This window comes from Cygnus atratus, chromosome Z (assembly GCF_013377495.2).
Source record: "Cygnus atratus isolate AKBS03 ecotype Queensland, Australia chromosome Z, CAtr_DNAZoo_HiC_assembly, whole genome shotgun sequence".
Taxonomy (NCBI): Eukaryota; Metazoa; Chordata; class Aves; order Anseriformes; family Anatidae; genus Cygnus; species Cygnus atratus.
This window is the reverse complement of record NC_066396.1, coordinates 53,452,399-53,477,509: the sequence shown is the minus strand read 5'-3', so window position 1 is coordinate 53,477,509 and position 25,111 is coordinate 53,452,399. Positions and strand designations below refer to the sequence as shown.

Sequence of the window (25,111 nt, the reverse complement as noted above, 5' to 3'; positions counted from 1 at the left end):
GAATAATAATGTGGCTTTTTTTCCGAAGGAATATTGAAGTCTTGGTTGTTAAATTAGGAGAACAACAGTCTGACAACTGCTTGTTATAATAGTATTTCAATTGATTAAAAATGGAGTAGCAACTTCTGTAAATCTTATGGAGCTTGAGGAAGAATTATTTTTTTCCTGTCTCTCCTGCCAATGTGGCAAATTCTAAGGCTTAACAGGTGTGAATAAAACAGAAAGACTGAACAATCTAGTAACTTCATTATGTGATTGAAGCCTGGAAAAACATCAGCTCAAATTTCAATTTCTTGCTGATGTCGTTCCTTTTTACTTTTCATATTTCCATGTAAATAAGAACTAAAGACTGATATTTTTTTCTTGTTTAAAACAAATGCATATTACAGCTTTTTGTATACGTTTTTGTATGCCCCTTCCTTTAAAAGTCACAAATGTGGTATTTTTACTCCCATTCTTTAACCATGAAAGTAATCTTCTACTATGCCAGCTGTTCTTCTTCTTTTTGTGTAAATAAACACCATTACTAGTTTAGTTGTTCAACTGTTCATCCATCAATCAGTTATTCATAGTCTTGCTCATAGGAGCATTTTCAATCCGTGCACTTACATTGGTTTGTCACTAGATTATAAATGTAGGCAACATAGTCATGTGTGTCTCCTTAATATGATTTCCCTTAATATTTTAAGAAGCACTGTGAGAAACTATAATTAGGTTAGTTCAGTACTTCACAAGTCATGATAATGAGCTGAAGAACGTTCTTGTTGCTAAACATGGTTGCTCCTTGCCTCCAATATCGTGTGGTATAATAGTCACTACTTGTGCAAGCTCTCAGTATTATGAAGCACATAAAGGAAGAAGTCCAGTAGGGGAAGTAGGTTAAAAACAAAGAAAACATAATGTGCCTGTAATTCTTTGTGAAGCAGTGGTTAGGAGAGCTGTATCAGGCCCTCCTAACCACTGTTGAGAGAGATATTCAGAAAATGATGTGCTGCATCATTGGATGCTGTCCTCTGTGGTATATAAACAAGAATATATGGCTGAGCTTTCATTAATTTTCTTGTTTAGCAGTTCATGAAACGTGGTTTACTTTTGATAACTGCAGGAATGCTGTCTTATTAAAAATATTTTTCCCATTGCTGTACCAGTTTAAAACAAAAGTAAAAATTCAAAGGGGTGTTGTTATACTCTTGGTTTTGGGGCAGGTTGTCTGACATTAGAGATTGAGCAATGAACAGGATAGAAAAAGGGAAATGTTAGAGCTCTGGGGACTTGCAGAGTAGGAAGTGGTCAGCTAGCATTCTGTTTATTAAAACAGACCAGATCTGTTTGCCTACTGTGTTTAATACAGAAACATTTTGTTACTTATTTGGGGTTAAAATTTCTGGGGCACAGCATATACCGGCATGCTTCACAGTCTATTTTTTCTGTTGTGTAACAAAACCCACTATTTCTCACTCCTGGCCTAACAGCAATTATATGTTGTGGTTTAAGAAAAATACATAAAAGCGCAGACATCTATTTCCTGATATAAAAATGAACACTTTAAAATGGTTAGGGTTTAAACTGTGTACGCACTAGTGTTTCATGCTGAAGAAGATGACATTTTGAAGACAAAACAGCCTTCACTGAAACTGGAAAATGGTGTGGAAAATAAGTTTATAGCCAAAATTTTGCAGGAATGAAATTCCCTAATCAAGAAACAAGAATAGTTCGAGTAGTCCAGGAATACCAGTACCGAAAGTTTAAGCAGTTAATCACTTGCTACACACATCATTTATTTTATCCATGTTTGTAGTAGCAAGCTGTGTTTGTTCCATTCCTGAATAGCACATTTAAACAGCATGTGGCACTAGATTTTCTCCAACAAGTACAGTTTGAATGCTTTCTGTTTGATGGAATATTGCAAAGTGGAATAATCAGTGAAATTAGAGTACAGGCTATTTAGTGTTGTAATCGAAGTGAACAAACCTTCTTTGTGAGGATTAATTTTGACTCTAGCAGTAGTACAGTTATGCTCACACTGATTTATTCCAGTACAGGCTGGGTTGACTTGTATAGTAATGGAACCTAGTTTTCTGTGTATGGTATCATCCTTCTGCTACTTTTATATTCGCTGTAGAGAAGGGAACACTTATTCATGAAAAGCCATTTAGAGTTTGAGGGTTTGGTTGTTAATTTTTTTTCCTGATAAAGATAGAAGCCTATCTTGTGAATGTTCTACAAGCAAGAAGTGGAGATCAGGCATTCTTATTAGTCAGCAAGTATTTCTGTCAAAAAAGATACTTAGCAGCTGATACATTTAGTTCTTTTTTGTATATACTCAGTTCCTAAGTCAGCAATGTCTCTGAATATAAGTTTAATGTGGGAATACTGTTTGTTCACAGCCACCTTTTAATGATTTTTTTTTTCCATTTAATTCAAGGATGTGTCTCTATCTGTTCTTCCTGGTATTTCTTTTTGCAGAAGACAAGTTGGAGGGGGATAACTCCAAAGCTAATAGTACAGCCTCTCTCTAGGCCCCATTTATAATAGTGAAGAGACAGAATGCAGTTCAGAGCAGAAACCTAATGTAATGGGAACTACGCATACACACAGTCTCTCTTTTTTTTCCAATTTATGTACTCTTCTTGGCTGCACTTAGTCATATACCTGAAGCTGAATGATTAAGAGTTCTCTCATCACTGCAAGCCTGCCCTAGCAACACTTTCAGAGGTTATAAGATAGTTAATTATAACCTGTAGGAAGAGAAATAGGTCTATGCATAATTACCCAGGAAAGATACTGTAGAATAACATTTCAACATTGGGGTTCCCATTTAGACACCTGAGTACCTGAAATGTACAAGGATAAATTAATTTACACAGGGTATTCCGTACAAGCAAGATTTCAGTCATGCATATGATAAAAGGATAAATGGAAGAATGAGAACTGTCTGTTTGACAGCCATTTGACTGGCTGTCAAAATGTTAGAGAGTGAACAAGTGGTTATATAACCCTTGGTCCCTTTTTGTCAGTCATCAAAAGCTGAAAAGCATTTCTGTTGTCCATTACATTAGGCTTTCCTTTTGTTGCTCAGGTATATTCCTAAAGAGAGAAATGTAGACAAACTGTTCTTACAGACCCTCAATATAGAATTGGTGTTTGAGCTGCAATTAAATAAAAATAGAGATTTCATATGACGGGTGAGAAAAAAAATTAGAGCAGCCCCAACCCCCCCAGCATTAAGGTTTACTGTGCCAGATCATGTGTTGTCTTCAATAAATCATATCTCCTTTCATTCTAGTCCGTTTATCAGGTTAATGCTGTAGAGTACGGGTCAGTCTAATTAAATAGTGTGTGCTAAATATGTAGAATCTGAGAATCATTATAGAAATATAGAGTCATTATATCAATATAGAAAAGACTTTTAGTAATATCAATATGGAAAAGACTTTTAATATCATCTAGACAAACATTTAACCTTGTACTGTCAAGTCCACCACTAAACCATGCTGCGAAGTTCTACATCTACATGTTTCCTGAAGACCTCCAGGGATGGTGACTCAACCACATCCCTGAGCAGCCCATTCCAATGCCACACAGCCCTTTCAGTGAAGAAATTTCTCCTAATATCCAACCTAAACCTCCCCTGGTGCAACTTGAGGCCATTTCTCCCCATCTTATCACTTGGTGCTTGGGAGAGGAGCCTGATCCCAACTTTGCTACAACCTGCTTTAAGGTAATTATAGAGAGCAGTGAGGTCTCCCCGAGCCTTCTTTTCTCCAAGTGAAACAACCCCAGCTCCCTAAGCCACTCCTCGTAAGACTTGTTCTCTAGACCCTTCACCAGCTTCGTAGCCCTTCTCTGGACACGCTTCAGGGCCTCGATGTCCTTGTAGCGAGGGGCCCAAAGCTGAACACAGTACTTGAGGTGCGGCCTCACCAGAGCTGAGTACAGGAGGATGATCACCTCCCTGGTCCTGCTGACCACAGTATTCCTGATACAAGCCAGAATGCACTTGGCCTTGGCCACCTGAGTACACTGCTGGCTCATGTTCAGCCATCTATTGACCAATAACCCCAGGTCCCTTTCTGCCAGGCAGCTTTCCAGCCACTCATCTCCCAGCCTGTAGCGCTGCTTGGGGTTGCTGTGCCCCAGGTCCAGAACCCAGCACTTGGCCTTATTGGACCTCATGCAGTTGGCCTCAGCCCATCAGTCCAGCCTATCCAGATCCCTCTGCAGAGTCGTCCTATCCTGGAGCAGATCAACACTCATGTCTAACTTGGTGCAAACCTACTGAGGGTGCACTTGATCCCCTCATCCAGATCATTGATAAAGCTATTGAAGAGAACTGGCCCCAGTACTGAGCCCTGGGAAACACCACTAGTGACTGGCCTCCAACTGGATTTAACTCCATTCACTACAACTCTGAAGAACGGGAATGGTGGATGGAAAAGATATTGAAAATGAATTGAGATGATGTTGAAAATGAATAGATTCATCTAGAAACAATCAATTGTGAGTTGTAAGTGCTTTAGCAGTGTAATAGAGTGTAGTTGTTACTATTTTCTAAGTGGGTTTCATGTTTTTTCCAAGTGGGTATGGATGTGCAGAACGGATTGTGAAAGGGGTTAGGAGGGTAGTATATGTGCTATGTATAGAAAAGGAAGAGGTCAAGTTGCTGATGCAACCAAATAGGGATCCTATGTGCTCATGGGCTGATCTCCAAAGGATTATAGAGCACTTTATAGTCATGATCCATATTGGAAATTATATCTGTTGTGTTCTGCCATTGCACGACTTAATGGTCTTTGTTAACTGGTTATAGTTATTTTTTTCCATGTGCTTAAGAAAAAGACAAAAACATCTGATAAACCATCACCTGCTGTGGTTTAGAATTCTATATGTAATCAGTTGTCTTTAACAATTTCCTGTGCTTTTCTCTGTTACATCTGTTGTTCATTTTCATTCATCTCTGTTTAAAGTCTTCCTTGTAAGAATTTATGCTATGACCTGGGAAATGCTAATGGATCCTCTGAGCTGAATCTCAAAACAGACAACATTTGTGGTAGTTTCCCATGATGATTCTCTGCCACTGGCAGTAGAACCATCAAAGTGTATTTACTGCACACTAGTGAAAGAGAACTCCCGTAGTAATACTGAAGGTCGTTGTTAAGTTTAAACCAGTCTATAAAGATGCTGCTTCAGCTTTATAATTGTCTGATTGTGCTCTCAGTACAAAGGTGGTGCAGTTAACTCCTGAAGGCAAGTTATCCTGACACTGCTGATTGGCAATGGTTGACAAAAAAAAATTGGACCTCAAAGACAAGATTATTTCAGTTTATTTGCTGTTTTCTTTTTCTGAAGATGCTGTCCTATATGGTATTTTTCTTGACAGATTCTGATCAATGCTGATATTGTTCCAGCATCTCAGCTCTAAGTTCTATGAAAGTTATATGGAGGAAGATAACCCTTTGTTTTTAAGGGATTTTAATTCAAAAAATGCTCACAAGGAAAGGGGAAAACAAGTATTTTCTAGGCTAGTACATCCTATTTTGTTTCTCATTTCTGGGATTGTGTTCAAGTTCAAGGTTCCTCACAATGTTCTCATCGGTAAACTGGACTTAAATTCTACAGCATGGCCCTTGGGTTTCTGTGAAACTTTCTGCAGCAGATGCAGGTAAATTACAAACTGGAAGATTTTAATGAATCAGGTATGAAAATTATATTCCAATCAGTGCAGTATTTGTTATGGTGATTTGATATAAAAATCAAATGATTTATATTTCTTTAAAATCGTAAATCTGTTGCAGACTTTGGTTATGATCGTTCATAGCCCTTGAAAGATGGTGGTGATTGCTTTGGGGCTGACAGCTAGAATGTTATTGTAGATTTTAGAGATGTATTAAGTGTTGTGGCATCTGTAGCCTGTTCCTTTGTTGAGTTTCCTCCAGAAAAGGAACTGCGTTTTTCTTTCATCACTTCATTTTGTCTGTTGACTGTTGGAGTGTTGAGTCTGTCATTGGGCTTCAGTCATGCCTCCAAACTGTTTTCTGCAGTTTTTTCTTAGGTCTTTTGGAAGGTAGGTAGATTCTGTCTGCTGCCAGAAGTTCCTTATTGGATATTTTCAGAATAATAAAAAATACATACATAATTGGAAGTTTTAAGGCAGCTGGGGTTTGAGAGTTTTGTTTTGATTTGTTTTTTCCCACTCTCCATTATAGTGTCATGGTTTGCAACTGTGGCTACTGTTGTCAGCAACATCAGTTTACAAATCCTAGTTTGAATCCTAATTCTTACACTACTTGTGTCTAAGATAAGATGAATAGAATTGGGAAGTGATTACTCAGTTCTCTAACCATCGTCTCATTTCTGCTCAGTCTTTATAGAACCCGCTTATAGACTTGCTGTCATAGGGGACAAGTGTGCTGCTTCTGTTACCTAAATTTCTTGCATATGTACATTGTTGGGAATCTATACCATTTGGTGGGAATCCATCGCAGTTATTTTCAAAAAAGATATCTTTTTTTCTAAGCATCACCTATAAGATCCATTGGCCTTTTTTTTTTTTTTTTTTTTTTTCTTTTTCACAGTTTCTTAGAGACTTGTTCTAAGTCGTGGCTTCTGTGGTGGTTTTTTTTTTTGTTTGTTTGTTTTTTGCCAGAAGGGGAGCTGAAGAACTGTGGCACAGATTCTGTACAGCAGGAGACATGTAACTGATGTCATTGATTATGCAGGTGGAACAAAAACCATCTTTGTATGGCATTGAAGAAATGTGAATTTTGCCTTGACACTGTAAGACAGGCATTTGATTGTGAAAAACTGGGTTAGGGAGTATCAAACAAAAATGAAAGAACCAGGAGGATTAATTAGTGAGAATGTTGATAAGTTAGCCTTACGTAGGTTTGGTATAAAAGATGATATTGAGCAGTAGCTGGTTTTGGTTTGGAAGAAAAGGTTTGCTTCTACAAACAGTAGATCACTAGCATATTTTATGACAAGAAGGGGAAGAAAAAGAATGTTTCAACTTACAGATAAATATATATATATATATATATATGTACATATATATATATATACTAAGATAACCAAGTATTCCAAAGAAGATTGGTGCTTTAGAGTCTGGTCTAGAGGCCATCTGAGAACATATGTTGATCTTCATAAACTTAAATGGGTTATGTGAATTCATAAAGATTTGTGATCAGGTCTAGCAGTCTGATCACAACAGACTATTGCATAATTTCCATAATTCTAATTTAAACTGTTTAAACAGAAATTCTCTTCATGTGAATTGATGTGATTGTATGATTCTTTTATGTGATTCTTCTATGATTGCCTACTTTATGATCGTGTTTCTGTAATTTATTCTTTGCATTTATTGTATTTCCTTCCTCTTCTTGTCAAATAGGTAAGCAACCTGAAGAAAATTTTAAAAGGGATACTGGATTACAACCATGAGGTAAGAATATTTTAAAGTAATCTACATTTATGTTGTTTTTGTAAATATTTTAGTTAACCTATTTAATGTAAATTATGTTCTACTGATTCATTGACTTCTGACTTTTTCTTCAAAAATGTTTGACTCAGGGTGTTTCATGACCTGTTCTCAGGCTTTAGCCTGCTCTAAAACTTCTTACCTGCATTATCAAACACTCTAAGCTTTTAGAGGAATATGACCTGCAAATCCTGTCATACAAACTGTAGATGTCTTTGTTGACTATGTTCTGATGATGGCCTTAAACAGTACCTCTGTTCAATATTTCTCTTCTGCTCCAGCTAAAAACTGCATCTTTTTTTCCCCCTTTTCTTTGAAGAGAGAGAGAGAATTTCTATCATCTCCTTACATTACTGTTTTTAATCAATTGCTTTAATCCTGGGATAATAGTCTGCACGTGGTGTTCTCTGTTATGAAACTCAGAAATTAACCACTCTGGAGAAGATACAAAACAGTATTTTTCAGTGGTGAATTTTCTGTTTAAATTTGCTTTTAGCTTCAGTGATGTTTTGAAGCAAATTGACCAGTACAGACTGCAGCACAAAATCCATAACTTGTACATTCTGGACATTGCTTGTCCCTCAAAAAACAAAACAAAACAAACAACAAAAAAACCCACAGTATTAGCTTCTCTGAAGTACTTCTGTGAGGAAGGTATTTGTTAATAAATATAAGTATTTAAAAAGAAACAGATTTTCAGAATGAAAATGTTATACTCAGAAGTTCAGATTCAGTAAATAGCCAGCTGTCCGAGCTGAAATTAATTTTGAAAATTGATGGTGTGGTGGGTTGACAGTGGTTGGCCACCAGGCTGCTTGCTCACTCTGTCTTCTCAGCAGGATGGGGAGAAAATACAATGAAAAAATATCGTAGACTGAGATAAGGAAAGAGAGATCATTCACCAATTATAATCACAATCAAAACAGGCTTCACTTAGCTAAGATTAATCTAATTTATTACCAATAATAACAGAGTAGAGCAGTGAGAATTAAACTAAAAAACAACTTCCTTACACCTCCCCTCTTCATGGGCTCAACTTCAGTCTCAGCTCGTCTACCTTCTTCCCCAAGTGGCACAGGGGCATAGGGAGGTGATGGAGGTTGTGGTCAGTCCATAAGGATTTGTTTCTGCTGCTCCTTACTCCTCCTTCCTCTGCTTCAGCCTGGGACTGGTCCTTCCTGCAGCATGCAGTCTCACAAGCTGCTCCAGCACACGCTTCCCATGAGCTGCAATTCTTCAAGAAGTGCTACAGCACAGGTCCATACGGTCCTTCAGAAAGAAAGCTGGTTCGTAGCAGACCGTTTTAGAAATAATTTATTTGTTATAGGAAATTAATATCACTATGGCAAAAGTGATGCCAGCTTCATTTTGGATAGTTGGAATTTATGATGATTAAGTTTCTAGTGTGAAAACTTTATTTCTTCGATAAGCCAGCAGGTTTTGACCTGATTTAAGCTGATTAAGTACGCAAATTTATAAGTTTAACTCTATTTGGTTTGGTTTCTTTTTTTTTTCTGCTGATGCGATGCTTGTAGTGATATTGGGGATTATCTGGATTCTGCTATGAATCCTGGTTATGTTTTTCTTGAGCCTGATTTCCCCCTCCTAGCAGTCGTCATCTTTGCAATATAGATGTGAATATAGAAGAATTTTACCTAATTAGCTGAAAATCTTTGAAATGTCAATATGCTAATTTTTCTGATTTTAAAATTTTTAAAAATTCATACCACATCCAGTAGGACAGTCTTTCAATAGCTGTCATACATTGCTGTCTTTATCAGTTACAGTAAGGAAGAACAAGAAGCTAAAGGTACCTATTTATAGCTTGCATGCTTTCTGATGCCCCAGTAATTTTGCTGCAGAACTCTGCTGCTCTAGAATAGAAGCTTCTATTCTTTTTGTAAAAGAATTTTTACAGTATTTTTAAAGTATTTTTCTATTTATTTGGGGAAAAAAAGGAAAAATGCCTATTTTCATCTCATGATATTTATTCCAGAATTAATTTTTATATTTATTTCATTGTTTTTCTTATTGCATTATAATTGTATCTCATGTTTATTGCAAAATCCTGCTCTATTTTCACCTTTACTTTGCTTGGTTCCTTTATAGTGTCTGCTGATACGCCTCTTCTCTTCAGCTTTTTCTCAACAGAAATTATATTGTCCTTAACTATAAAGCAGTTATGTTATTATTAATGTTAATCTGACACTGCATTTGAAAGAAATTCCAGAAATACAGGTCCATACGTAAACACATTATCAGACTTGTATCATTCAAAGAATATTGTGTTTTACTGTGTTATCACAGTCCATACACAATGGTAATATTTTCTGTTGTGCTTAATGCATTCATAGAATTATTTTCTCGCTAGAAAGACCTAAAGGAAGTCTTTTCATATAAGATTATATCAGAGTTCTTTACAGTATACAAAGATTTTAGTTGTGTTGGTTCTCATTCTTTGAGAAGGCTGTTAATAACAATAATTAAACAACCATATACACAAAGAAACATAGACCCCCAAAAATACAAAATAAGAACAAACCCAACCACAACTCCCTAGCCCTGGGAAACTTTTTAATGGCTTGATTTCTATGTGTTCTTCATATATATATCTGTTGAATATTTTTCATAAATACCTTTACTTGCTTTTCTGTTTTTCTCGAGTATTAAATGAAAAGGAGCATTCAGCAAACAAATGACTGATTCCCTCGGTAGTCATTGTTTCTTTATTGCACCCTGCTTAAGAAATGACAGTTTCTTTTTATCTGCAATTAATGTGTCAGAGATGTGTTTAATTCCACATTTCATATTCATATTTTCAGCCCCCTGAAAGTTCTTGGAGAACAATCTAAGAGAATTGTTTAATTCCTTCTACTGACAATCATTAATGTAAATCCTTCTTAATTATAAATCAGATTACGTTAATTATAAGTCACATGTTTTCTTTTTTCTGTTTTTCAGTATTTTTTTTATTTCTGTGTGTGGGCTGTTTAATTATATATTGTACTACTACCTTAAATTCTTTTCCATTAAGCTATTTTTTTTAGCTCTGGGAATTGCTAAATATGCTTGAATTTTTTGGAAGTGCGAGGTCAAGTGATCAAGTGTTTTACAGTCTTACATTTGTCATCCATCAAGTGCTAGACACATGTTTTGTAAAAGTGAAATATCTTAATTTCTGCCTTTACAATGGTATGAAATATGAGACTTGTACGTAGTATTTTATGCTAGCTAAAATGTTTTTAGGTATTAGACTTTTAATGGAAAGCTTTGTTTAAAAAAAAAAAAAAGTTATCCACATGCTGTTGATGATCTTTTGAGCCTGCCTTTGTTACCTTTCTTATCTGGAAAAAAATCATACTAAGTTTGAAATGACCAGCTTCTTGTTAATTGGGACAGGTTTGTGTTTCACCAAATACTAGTTGTACCAAAGAATATGGGTGACTTACTACTCGGAGGTCTGTATGTAAAATGGTGTTAGGCATTTTTGTTTGTTTTAAAGTTGGAATGAAAACTGTACTAAGGCGAAAAGTGAACACTTGTTGATTTCAGATCATGTTTGTCGAAATTTGTGGATCTGTGTATGTGTAGTGATACAGACATGTATGTACTGGGTCTTTATGCAGATTTTGGGGCAACAGATTAATGACTTCACGCTTCCTGATGTTAATCTGATTGGAGAGCATGCTGATGCTGCGGAACTTGGAAGAATGCTTCAGCTTATTTTGGGATGTGCTGTCAATTGTGAACAGAAGCAAGGTATTTAATTTTGAAAGAATGTTTGCTTCAAGACAGTGAATGAAAATCCAGCTTGTGTAATCACTTAGGGGAAAATGATATTTCTCAGGTTGCCATTAGAGACAAGTAAGTATCGTTTTTATAAGTAATAACGTTATTTTGTCCTACAGATAAGAACTACTGTTTTGTTATGAGTTTCACTAGTTTTGCGCTCTCAAACTGTGGAATTGGTTTTGTTATCAACATATGTAGTTTCAATTTTTGTTTGCTGAGCTGAAAAGGAATTCCAAAAAGGAAAATTCTGGGGCCCTTGCTCTCACCATTTATGAGGTAGCTCTGGGTAGTTAGGGATCAAAAAATGATTGGTTTTAGGAATGCATTCCGGTCACCTTCTTATTGCATGGCAGAGAGCCACCACTATGCCTGGAAGCTGTTTTGAGATATGTTTGGTGTGATCTTGGACACTGTAGTTTCTGAGAGTTTTTCATGAGACTGGCAAATAGGAATAATGACCGCTGGTGACCATGTCCTTCTCAGCAGATGCTGAAGACTAAGCATCAAGGACATCCAAAATGGCACTTAGGGCCCCTGTTAGGCAATTGAATCCCACGTTAGGCAATTGAATCCCACATCAGCAGTCACTGAAAGACAATTCTGATTCTCTTGACTCCTGTGGTATCAACTGTCTATCTGACATGCACAGTTAAAATAGGGACCCTTTCATTTTTCCTGCAGATGCTGCAGAGGATCTATTGGACAGTGGAGACACTAGTTGGTGTCCCAGATCTCTTGCTCTAAACTAGCCATATCCTTGGGTGCTGCTGTGTGTCTTATTGTTAGACAATTACCTTAAATTACACTTATTTCAAGCCATGTTATGATAATAAAGCAACCACAGTTTATTCTTAATACTTAAAGCAGGGAGCATAGAAACATAGTTATTAAATACACAGGTGGATAAATAAAATGATGTTTATTTATTTACATTAAAGTTGCATTGAAGATCTGTCTCTTTGTGATTTAACTTGTTGCAGTTCCTTTTCTGTCAAAACGGCAGCTAGGCTTTCAGACCTCTTGTCTTCCTCTTGCATAGTGCATCTTAGCTTTTTAAACTAATTTACTTGTTCTAGTTTTCTCAGGTGTCTAAATTACTTTTTTCTCTCACTATGAAATTGCTTTTATACTTTCCTTGATCAGGAGACAGTCTGGATACCCTATTAATTAAAGTAGAGGTGATTTTCTTCCACAAGTGCATAAATAACTCCTTTATTAGACCGTCTGTCTTTTCTGTCTTATGTAAGATTCTTTCTTTCTTTTGGTGATAATTTGGCATCTTCAAGTGAGAAATATATCTTATTCCTGTATTTCTTTTATCATTCAAACTGACAGAGTAGGAGCATAAATAATCAAAATATATGAGCAGTCTAGTTATATGTGTTTTGAACGAGACTTGGCATTACATAATTAATCACTTTGAGGTGACTGATCCCCAGCATCTTCCTCTTTGGCAAAAAATGTAGGTGGCATGTAAAGGTGATCATCTCTGACTGGAAACCATACGATACTGGGCAAATTATAAATCCCTGACTTGGTCTAAACATCAGAATTTGTCATTCTAACTTGTCTCTTTTTGCAAAAATACTTACCGAGTAGCTCATGTGGACTTACAGGTGAGTGAGGATAAAGTGGAGGGAATTTAGTTGTGATATAGCACAAAAATTAAAACAGAAACTAAGAACAGATATGGAAATGACTTGAAATGAGGATGTTGTAGAAAGGGCATGAACCTTGAACTCACAGAAAAGGACAGTCTCTCCTTGGACAGTGTACTTGTGTAGCCTGAATAGTTTGGGAACAAAGTAAAAAAAAAAAAAAAAAAAAAATGTATAGGCAGAATTTAGACATAAATTTCAGAATTTACATCTTTAAAGAGTGATGTGCAAGAAGGAGAAAACAAAGGATGATAATCGTGTACTTTTTTCATTGTTGCAGTGTTCCAGTGCACCTGGATTTACATCCGATCAGATTTTGTGATAAAGTCTTGTGTATCTTTTGGGGGTGGGACTTAATTGGTGGTTATGCATTTCTGTATCATCTGTGACACCTAGTCAGTTTGTGGGAAGGATACAGCTTCTGACCTCATGTTTTGTGTGTAACATTCCAGAATGCTCTTTTTTTTTTTTTTTCAGAGTACATCCAGACCATAATGATGATGGAAGAATCGGTTCAACATGTTGTCATGACAGCCATTCAGGAGGTATGTCAGAGTACCCACAGTGTGCAGAAAATCAGCTTTTCAGTGTATTACAAACATATACTTTTTTTTTAACTTGGAAAAAAAAAACAGTTAAAAGTAAATAAAATAAGGGGAATAGGTTTTGCCATTTTGCATTGAAAAATATTAAATTTTAGAGACACAAAGCAGTAAAGTTTGCTTTATGTCATGGAACTCTACTTGAATGTCCCACTTTTCTTTAAATCTAGAAGATTGCAACTTCTAGATGTTTTTGATACTGGGTTCCCTTTCCTATACCTTTCCTACCCTGTGTGTCCTGAAGTACACTAGACTGCTTCTGTATGAGTAACAAATATGGTAGAATTTCATCAAAATTTGTCCCTTGTAATCACAGAACTCCATGAACTAAGGGAGTTAATGTTTTCTTTACTGGACAAGAAAGAGAACTGTATAGCAGAGTATTCTTTTGTTAGTTGTAGTGTTTTGAATAAGGTAATGAAGGTATTTGTGATACACGTTTTTACATGCTGGCAAGTATACTACTGTGTATTTTGTAAAAGTGCTGTTCAGTAGTAGGAAACTTGATTTGCTTCTGAGACTGCAATGGTTATGGTGGTTAGCCTGAAGAGTTTCTATATGCAATTAAGGATTTCATGGTCATCTGTCAGTGTTGAATCACATCAAAAATACAGATGGGCACATCAGAGAAGTAAAGTAAACCAGAGTGTTGATCACTACTGCCAAGAAGCTGCTCGGTGACTTCTAACGTGCCCAAAGTGCCTAGAAGAGATGTGCCTGTTAGTCTTTACAGATGCACATTTACTGCCTGGAAGGCAAGTAAGGTAAGCAGGAAATCATTGGTAATAACCTTTCATCTGAGCCTGAATGAGAGAAGCTACATTCTACATTGAAAACCAGGGTAGTTTCACTTTAATGCCTAAATACAGAAAGAGGTATCATTGAGCTTATGGGAACTCCAACCTCAATTATTACTTCAACCAATGCTGCATCCATGCAATTCTAGATCTTGCTGGCTGTTTATGGACTCATATATGTAATTTTGCAGACAGGATTTTTGAAATGGGTGTTAAAAGAATCCTTATGCTAAATCATCTTCCAGTCACTGCTGCCAAGAGCAGGCAAGCACCAATTTGACTGAAATTTGAGATATTTTACTTTAGCTTTTTTTTTTTTTTTTTTTCAAACTATGAGATAATGTTTTGGTGGGTTTTCTTACCTCATCTTTTATTAAACTTAGCTTTTAGGATCACTTTATCCCTTATTGTCTTAAGATAGAAAATCCTCTCTTGTCCTTCCTCCTGGAGAGGAGGTTAAAAATCTCCTGGATGTTAACTTCATTTGATAAAATAGCTGGATCTGAAGTAGCCTATAAGTCTTGGCATTTGACAAGTAGGCATTGAACTTGTTTGGTGTTTGTGCTCTGTCTCAGAGATTGGGAGTAGAATTGGGGAGAAATCACAGAATGAGTATCTGTTCTGGAACACATTTTGAAACTCAGTGAATCAGAAGGTTTACTATTCATGGACTGGTGTGATTCTGAGTGATCTTAATGCTGCCTTCCAAGCTGTGATTAGAAATGTAAGATATTTAGACCCAAATGAGGAGGGCCTGAGGTGCTTAACCAAAGAGATCAGAAAGTATCCTCAAAAACAAGATTAGGTCTGAGGAGACTTTTCAGAGCTGCACCTTCAGTCTTTGACTTTGGAGGGGTGAAACTTCATTGTATTTAAGGAGTTCTTGTATTTCTTGGACTTGGAGCAGATCTCAGAATCCAAGTGACTTGGACTAAGCAGTGTGTAGGAGACACCAAAATAAAGTGCTTAGGAAAGTAGCTATATATGCATATTTCAAAAGTTGATATGTCACCTAATCCAAACATTTCAAAGCACTTGACATGCAGTTACACTTTCTTCAAAATTAGGTATTTAAAAAGACCTCTCTAGGCTTTACTGATGTATTATGTAATTGATTTTTCTGTTTCAGCAAAGCACATATAAGTGCCTTGATACTTTATGGGTTTTCATAGATCATCTTAGTCATGAAAATAATTTTGAAAAGAAGCATCTGCCTTTTTTCTCTCTTCTCTTTTTTTTCATGAAAAAGCTGTTTTTAGATGGAAAAATGAGCATTTTGTTTTAAATTTTATTTGGTAAATTTATTTCATTTTTTAATTACTAGTGATTTTTCAGCACTTCTTTTCTTTGCTTTCTTATGTTTAAAATAATAACATTTATAATAAAACATGGCTAGCACTCCATAAAGGTTTTATGAATTTAAGAATGCTTTGTTGGCACTTTATCAGTGAGGTCAAATTGATTTGGTTTATTACCACCACCTAGTTTCTTAGATTCCAATCTTCAGATGTGCATTTCTAAATGCAGACAGTGTACGAGGTAGAGGAAGAGCAAGAACTATATATCTATCAAAAATATTGGCAAAAAAGTATTATATACGATTATATATTATGTGCTATGTATCATGCAATATATTCACGTATATTCCATTTGTAGTGTATTTTAATTTATTATTACTTGCAATTAGTATTTTATATTGTGTATAATATGAAATGTATTTTTAATTTCATAATTGGCAGATTTTTTTCTGAAGGCAAAAAATCTTTCCATACAGAAATGATTTTGGCTATTCTGTATTTTACTTTCCTTGACATCTTTGCAGAAAATAACAGGAGAATTTCCAAAGTCTTCTGCTTGGACTAAAGCAAGTGTGTTTTCCCTTTTCTGTGCAGGTCAAGTTGAAAGTCAGAATAGGCTCTTTACAGCAATATACTAGAAATTGTCAAAACTTGTATGGGTGCATAGCAAAAAGCCCTGCCTGTCTGGATTAATAGTGACTGTGTTGCTTCCACAAAACAGAAACTTTTGTCCTTTAAATGTGCAAAGGTAACAGGGGATTTTGAATAGGTAGAAAAACATGTCATTGGGTCTGTCAGCAGGAAGGGAAAAGTCATGCTGCATTAAGGAATACACACTATATCATTTATAGTGTTACATCTTTAAAAAGTAAATAAACAAGAAAGGAAAGCAATCCCCTGAATATAGAAGCTGGAATTTGACATTGTTTCATGGGCTTTTAACTGAGTTGGTACAATATTAGCAATTGTAGAAGAAGCTTTTCAGGTAGGGAAGTATTTTGAACTTCTAACATCATCAACTAAGTGGTATAGCTTCACTTGCACAGTCATGTAAATCGGGTGTTGGGGGAAAAAAAAAGCATTCATAATTCAAGTTATTCATGCCTGTGGATTTTGTGATAGTTTTACTCTAATTTTCCCTAATATTTGTGTGTCTGTGACAGCGTGAATTGTGCAGATTTCACAAGCAATAAACTATCAGTTCTACAAGTATTTTTTTTAAGACATTTTGTCAAAGCTATGAGTTTGGAATTGTATAGATGTAAAGGATTAACATGAACAGAATAGGAAATAACAACTGCTTCTCATAAAAAACAGACTAAGAATTGTAAAAATTGTCACAGTGCCCAGGTTAGTGTGCCACATAAAATCCAGAATAACCTCTTTACCACAGAATAAGCTCTTTTGTATCTAAGTAACATTTTGATTGTTCGAGCTTGTGCTACTTTGTCTTTATTCTAACATCATAAAATAAAACAGAAAAAAAGCAGGGAAATAAATGTTAGATGCTTGCTTTTTTTACCATGCACAGTGCTTAAGAAGACTGTTCTTTTACTGTAGAGAATCAAAGAATCACAGAATCACAGAATCGTCTAGGTTGGAAGAGACCTTCAAGATCATCTAGTCCAACCTCTGTCCTAACACTAACAAGACCTCCACTAAACCATATCACTAAGGACTACATCTAAACGTCTTTTAAAGACCTCCGGGGATGGCGACTCAACCACTTCCCTGGGCAGTCCCATGGGCAATTCCAATGCCTAACAACCCTTTCCATAAAGAAGTTCTTCCTAATATCCAACCTAAACCTCCCCTGGCGCAACTTTAGCCCATTCCCCGTCGTCCTGTCACCAGGCACGTGGGAGAACAGACCAACCCCCACCTGTCTACAGCCTCCTTTAAGGTACCTGTAGAGAGCGATGAGGTCTCCCCTGAGCCTCCTCTTCTCCAGGCTGAACAACCCCAGCTCCCTCGGCCGCTCCTCGTAAGACTTGTAAGATTCCTAATGCCTGTTGCTGGGTTTTGCAGGCACTTTGTTCATTTCCCTTTTTATAACCTTTAAAATCTCTGCACATCATTGTTCATTAAAGGTAAATATTAAAACAGATGAAAATACTGCATTTAAGCTAAATTATGAGCTGAGAGCTGAAAGCCAGTGCTGACTGAGAGCTGAAAGACAGTTCTGGAGCTGCAAAATTGAAGACCTATGTGTCTACCTGTAGTTTGCTTGTCAAGAAAACAAGACTTGCAGCTGTGGAGGGAGAATGAGAAGGCCACTTTCCACTGCATTTTGTTCTCTTGGGTCAGCCAGTTCAAATACTTGAAACAAATAAAATATTAATGGTTTCCATGCTAAACTCAAAGTATTGGTGCTGACTCATACATAATAAGACCGTATGTTCTAATACCACACTTAAGGCTGGATGTGAAGCAGTAAAACCACAACAGTATTTCAGGAGTTAGACTGAATGTGAGCATGAAAGTAAGGGAGGTATGGCAGAACACAGCAAGGATGTTTGCTTTTAAGATTAATAACAGTGTATTAGTAATAATGAATCCAGAAATGTTTAATATGCCATCAAGCAGTTAACTGTTAAAATGAGCATTTAGGAGCACTAAACTTCTGTACTATCGGAGATTGATTGGCTAGAAACAATGTGGAGAACAGGGAAAATTAGGCAAACCTGTTATCTTATATTTCTTTAGATGGACAGAAGGTGTGGTATGTATTTTGAGTTGACATATGTAACTGCATGAAGTCCTAAAAATACAGCATTCAATAAAACCTATCCTGAATTTTTCAGGAAGTCTTGTAGAAGTTTGTATAGGTGGGTAGAATGGTACTGTACAAGATGTGCTGCTTATAGTAAAATGTTTGCTTTTAAGGGGGGAGAAAATAGGCAGAGGCAGTCCAGAAGCAGAACATAGCGAGGACATCTGCTTATATATATACTGTTGTGCTCTTCTGTGTGTGGGAAAATGTGTTGGGAAAAGGTAGAAAAGCTCCTTCCTCATTCCTGTTTATTTTCCCTTTTCATTCCACTTTTCCACCCACTTCTTAACATGAGTGTATTGTTAACTAATAATGAGAAGTCAGATTTGTATATTATTTGTGAGTAATCTGTTGGTCTCATTCCCATTTCTTGTCTGGACACAATCCAGCTGCATAATTCCTTAGATTTCATCTTTAGAACACCCACCATGTCACAGGTCATAATATTGCAAGAATGCTTCTTGTCTTTCTGTTGTTGTGTTTGTTCAGTCTCCTGTTGTGTTTGCATGTCTCCTATGGCTCTTGACTTCGGGGCCTCATGTGCACTTCCCATGACATTTTTGTGCCCCAGATTCATGATGCACTCCATGGAATTCACTTCACAAATTTAGTTTAACATTCATGCTACACACATACCATGTATCTCCAGTACCTAATTCTTCTCTAATCTGTCAGGTAATGTAGTTAACGTCACCGCTAATTCTCCCTAATTTTCCCCCTGATTCTCCCTCCTTGTAAAGCCATCTGGATGTGGCCATGAGCAGCCTGCTTGAGCAGGGAGGTTGGACCAGATGACCTCCGGAGGTCCCTCCCAACCTCAGCCATTCTTTGATTCTGTCCTTTTTTTCTGGATGTTTCTGCAAGGGCTTCTCAAGTGTAGGAAGTTCTTGGAGAAGTGGCAAAACATGCTGAAGAATAAAGGCATTGCATTTATTGGCCTCAGCTTGTTTCCTTTACAGTAATCTACAGAAGGGAGCAACATCACAGTGGCCACTAGTAGGTTGCACAGCCTTTTGTATTGCTCCTGCATAAGTCTAGAGCAGGGCTTAAGCTGAGTTTCTGAAGTGGTAGTTGTACTGCGTCCAGAAGGGGTATGTTGAATGTCAGGGGCATGTTACAGGCTGCGTGCAGCCTGGGACTTGCCAGCTGGAAAGTACTTAAAGGCTTAAAGGGTAGTACTGACACAGTGTCTGGAGCACGGAGGGCGCGTGGTTGTGAACAGTGTTGTTGGGTGTGCAACAAGGTGAATAGTTCAGCACATGGTTAGTCTTCGCATCCCTATTAGTCATCTGGAAAAACATTTAAACAATAGCTAGTGAAATGGAGCAATTAAAACAGGCATAACAACGCTAAGAAGAGAGGGATTGGAAATTTTTGTTTTGGATGGCAAAACAGCTTCAAAAACATGGCCTTGAATTAAATACAAATTTGTAAAGCCACTATATATGGTAATGAAAAAAGCATGTGATTTCATTCTTCAGGACAGCTCTGAGGCAAGAGACTTTCTAATTACTATTCCAGAGAATCTGGGCTTCATGGAAAGCTTCATTTCAGGATAGTTTGTCATTGTAAAGATAGAGATAAAATGGAAAGAATTCAGCAGTCAGCAACAAACATGGTCAAGGTCTGAGGAGGACTTCTGATGACAGATAGATGAGTTTAAACACATAGTATACAGCTAAATCCCAACTAAGGAGATAGGGAAAGGGAGAGAAATGTAAGCGTATAAATATTTGAGGAGTGTAAATGTCAAACAGAGATTTGCTCTTGCATACAGTGGTATAAACAGAAAGGATGCGGAGGTAACACAAGCCCTATGCTATATACCAGAAGAACTTTGCCAATGGAAAGTTATGCAAAAGGCACTGGTTTCTGTAAGGAATAAAGGAAGCCCTGTCTTTGGCAAGAGCAACCAGTCTGGACAGGAGGCCTTGAGAAAATGGGGGGGAGGGAGAGGATGAAGGGGAGGTGGGGGGAGGGAAGAAATCTTGTGATTTTGGTTAGATTCAGCTTCTTTTGTTTGTAACTTCTGTGAGTTGTGCCATAGGAGAAACGATAAAACATTTCATGTTTGTATAGAATCGCAGAAATGACAGTTATGTTTCTGTAATGCCTCCTTTTGAGTTAGTTATGTAGTATTTCTTATTTTTTTAACCTTATTTCTTAAGTCACAGCTAAAAACAATGTTTTCCAGACTAAAATTACTATCAACCATTGATCACTCAGTATACCAAGAATTTTATTACTTGTTCTCAAGAATACCATTTGTAGATTTATTTATTTACGTATTTATTTTGCAAATTGCATGCGACTCCAGAAAATGAAGTTTGATTGTTTTGCACAATTAACTGAAATAGGTATATCCCCAACTTTTGTCAAATAAATAAATAAATTGATACAAACAAAAAAAAATGAAAACTAGTGGCAGAGAACAATTTATGGCAAATCTTTCAAATGTTGATAGCTTCCATCATTCAATGGCACTTTGGTAAAATGTTCTCCACGATATACTGCAGGTTTCATTGTAGATAAGGATGCGCTTTTGCGGAAGAAAATGAGATGATGTAAGATTTCATTTATATTGCTTTAAATATAATAAATTTTGAAGATTACTTTCAGTAATTTTTTCTGAATGTCATATAAAAATTAAGTGGAAAACTTCTTTGTTGTCAGAACGAAGCTCACAAAAATTCAAATCAATTTGGTATTTCATTGAAGCTTAGATTTTAATATAAAAGTAAATCTTTGCTTTTTCTAATCTACTGTAATCTAATTGCAGTTGATGAGTAAAGAGTCTCCTGTCTCGGTTGGAAATGATGCTTACGTTGACCTTGATCGGCAGGTATCTAAGACTAGATGTTTCTTTTCCTTCAATCATAGCATATCAGTGCCCAATCATTTTGCTTTATTAAGAAACCTGTCTCTTTTATAGAGTCATGAAAGGATTTTGAGGGAAATTCACGTAAGGAGCAGAAAATTAAATTTATGTATTTTAAGTCATTTTGCTTTATAAATTGAGTTTCCCATTTTGGGTATTTAACAGAAAAAAGTCATTTTTGGAAAAAAAAAAAGAGCTATATGACATAGTACAGCAAAACTGCAGGTTGGTGTAAATTTCTGGGTAATGAGAAAGAAGAATAAGAATGGTTGTAATATTCATCAAAACTTTTTTTTTGCCATCTCCCACTTCTAAAATTGGCTAAAACAATATATAGATTTTGTTCAAAATCCTTAAAGCAGTCCTGAGAACTGTTACAACTTGTAAGAGAGTTAACTTTACAGCATTTGTATAAAAACATGCAAGGTATACATCTTTGAACATAAAGCCCTTTATGGGGATTACCTGAATACTTCCCACTACTTATAAGATTCAATGTCTTTTTTTTTTTTTCAGAAGGGAGTAGGGCTCTCCATCAACATGTTAATTGTATTCCTGTTGTGCAGTTTGAAGTGACTAGAGAGATTTTACCCTAATTGTCCATTCCCTGTATTCCACCTTCCAATCTTTTGTGTATTTAAAAAGTAGATTCAAAACTGAAATTACCCACTCTTTGCATCCGTAAAGAAAAGTGGTATTGACAATTTTTTCAGTGTGTGCAGAATTGACAAGGTTTTCAGACCCAAGTTCTTCAGGATTTTTACAGTCTGTTCATAGAATAAATGTGGTGATTGGAATGCTTTTTTGTAAGACCAAATACTCTTAAATATGTTTACTTCTGTCACACAAATTAAGCAGTGCTCATATCTGCTTCTTTACTTCTTTTTAAGAGCAGAATTACCTCACTTTCAAAAAAAAAAATCAATAGATTACCTACATGTAGAAATAATTGTGCAGTCGTGTAGTTCAGAATTTTTCTACCTGCTTTACAGAGAGTGATTAAACTAAAAGTATTTGTTGTTTATGGTAGCTGAAGAAAACTACGGAAGAATTAAATGAAGCACTGGCAACAAAAGAAGAAATTGCCCAAAGATGTCACGAGTTAGATATGCAGGTAGGTTGTCTATATTGCATCTATTAGTAATTACTGAGGAAGAGACTTATTAATTTTTAGGTAGCTGAAGACAAGATGTATAGTATGGAAATCTAATTTGTAAATTGGAGAAGAAAATTGCACAGTAATTCTTTTGCTTTACTTGTGCTAGCAGGGTGAAGTTTGTTCTCTCATTTTGATGCAATGTTGCCAGTACTAAGATGATTCATTCTAACAAAACTTTTCTTTTATTCAGATAGGAAGGAATTGAGCTGCGTGTCTCAGTGCTTGAGTTAGAGAACGCCTAGGAGCAGTGCAGCTGTAACAATTAGTTTCAACCCCAGCCAGAAGTTACTCTTGTCTACCAGCTCTGTATGGGTTTAGATTGAGCCTTACTGTAAAATCGAGCATATGTAGTCTGGAAGACATGAAGAGAGTAATGAGGGAGCCCAAGAAGGCATTGTCAGTGAAACTTCTTGGTGCTATAATTCAGCCTTTTGCTAAGCTGTTCACTAACTGTTAGAATTAATGAAGTTTTTTGCCTTGATTTGTGTTTCATGGTGGATTTTATTTGATGATGCAAGCTCTTAATGAAGCATTTCCTTCTGTTGAGATCTTCATATTTCTTCTCTTGCCCTCCTCCTCCTCCTGCATATTTAATAATAGCTTCTATGCTGCTTACTAATATATGAACTCATGCTTCAGCTGCTGTTTGCAGCACTTCTGGTTCTCTCTGCACCAGTGCTTGTTTTCACAAAACTGTTGGAAACTGAGCCATCTTGGGATTTTGTTCCCGTTTCAGATCTGCTTACGGTTGGCTGCTGGATGAAAAAAAAAAAATCAGAAGGGCACAGCCATCACTTGGATATCCAGACTTGGATTTTCTATGGGACTGATAGGCATTGTTTCATTTGGAAGTCAATTTTAAAAGCTTTAATACGAAGTGCTAATTTTATGTGTTTGGAAAGTATGCAGACATCAATATACTGAACTCATTTTCTGTGATAGCTAAGACTTTTTTGCCTAGATGCTTCTGAGAAGTACAGTTAAAATTACCTTTTACAGGTGGTAAATTCTACCCCTAATGTTGCCATATGTTGGTTACATCACATAGCAATTGAATACCTATTAAAGTTACAGTTTGTCCTTTGTGAAATGTGATTATTGAAACCTGTGCACTTCCATTTGTGAGTTGTGTTTCTACTTTATTGTGCACACAAGAAAATTACTTTTTAGAGCTGGATAGCTCTGTTATTCCAGTTCGTGTATCTGTTAAAACAGGTTGCAGCCCTTCAGGAGGAGAAGAGCAGCTTGCTTGCCGAGAACCAGATTTTGATGGAACGTTTGAATCAATCTGATTCTATTGAAGATCCAAACAGCCCTGCAGGTCGTAGGCACTTGCAGCTGCAGACACAGCTAGAACAACTCCAAGAGGAAACATTCAGGTAGAAGAGTTGCATGTGGGTAGATAGTCATGTCTGCTGCCAGCTACAAACAAACTATGTTTGCTAGTTGAAATTCAGGTAACTACATGAATGACTTGGTAACTAATTGAATGTACTGGACAGGCTTTAAGAATAAATAAATAAAAACCACATCATTGGGAGCTCTACAGCATTTCATCGGACAGTCAGGTTAGTATTATTGAACGTAAACAGCTGAAAAAAAGCGTAGGATACAGATGTCATGTTCAAACTCTGTACAACCTAAGATGAAAAAAGGTGGAAATTTCTGCTTGAACATCGATTTTTTTTTGGATTATTATAGCAGAAAAAAAGTCAGGTTATCTTTCCATTAAAACATCACAACATTGTGATGTTCCAAATAGAAACACTGACATCAGATTGAAGGCATCAAAAAACTTGATCTGCTTCTATATTTTTCAGTAATCAAGGCATTTGGTAGTGTCTGCAATGTTGCACATTAGGCTTCTGTTTTCCTTTCCTGCATAAGAAGTCTGTTTCTAGCATTCTTAGAGAGGATGATGGTGAAGAAAGGTAACTGTTGCTCAAGCTGAGAAATCTTTTCTGTTTCACTTCATTTCTACAGATTAGAAGCTGCCAAAGATGACTACAGAATACGCTGTGAAGAACTGGAAAAGGAGATTGCTGAATTGAGACAACAGACAGAGGAGCTTACTACATTAGCAGAAGAGGCTCAGTCTCTGAAGGATGAGATAGATGTACTCAGGTACATGCCACAAAATTCTGCTTAAATAAATTAATTATTTATATGCCTAATCAGTAAATATTAGCAAATTTAGCAATTTTATACCATCTTATGTCCATAACAAGTCATGTACTGGTCTCTGAGTGTAGACTATTCCATGATCATCATCGCCTGCAGGATGTGAGTGTCCGTTCCTGTTGGGGAACCAGACCTTTTCCTTTCATGGGATTGTTTGGACTTGTGCTTTGGTTCATAATCATATAATATGAACAACATCTGTTACAGCGGTCTTTCCCACTGAATTTTTAGCACCCATAGTTGTAATGACTGACAATGGTAGGGGTTTATAAGGTGGGACAGCCTCTTTTACAACAGCATAATCCTTCAATGGTGGTATCTTGCTGCCATGGATTATTCAGAACTAGTTATCTGTCAGTCAGCTGTATCTTTTTTTCTACCAATTCTAACATGACTTATTTTAATACTGACTTTTCTAATTCACTAGCTTTCTACCAAAGACATTTATCTTTACCTTCTCTGTCATTAATGTACAGAACGAACCCATTGTGCTGCC

General features: G+C 36.4%; 1 protein-coding gene across 4 annotated transcripts in view; it reads left to right on the top strand.

The window, feature by feature from the left end:
• The window catches only part of HOOK3 (hook microtubule tethering protein 3), an 88,645-nt gene that overhangs the window by 25,465 nt on the left and 38,069 nt on the right, over nucleotides 1-25,111 (top strand). For 3 of the 4 annotated variants that reach the window (XM_035564264.2, XM_035564263.2, XM_035564266.2), the window contains exons 4-10: nucleotides 7,391-7,441; nucleotides 11,104-11,236; nucleotides 13,405-13,472; nucleotides 21,177-21,239; nucleotides 22,306-22,389; nucleotides 23,650-23,813; nucleotides 24,418-24,558. In XM_035564264.2, the coding sequence (XP_035420157.1) occupies nucleotides 7,391-7,441; nucleotides 11,104-11,236; nucleotides 13,405-13,472; nucleotides 21,177-21,239; nucleotides 22,306-22,389; nucleotides 23,650-23,813; nucleotides 24,418-24,558 (704 nt within the window). Of the gene's footprint in view, nucleotides 1-5,572; nucleotides 5,663-7,390; nucleotides 7,442-11,103; nucleotides 11,237-13,404; nucleotides 13,473-21,176; nucleotides 21,240-22,305; nucleotides 22,390-23,649; nucleotides 23,814-24,417; nucleotides 24,559-25,111 lie in introns of those variants that run through there. The other variant, XM_035564269.2, reaches the window with a different exon arrangement.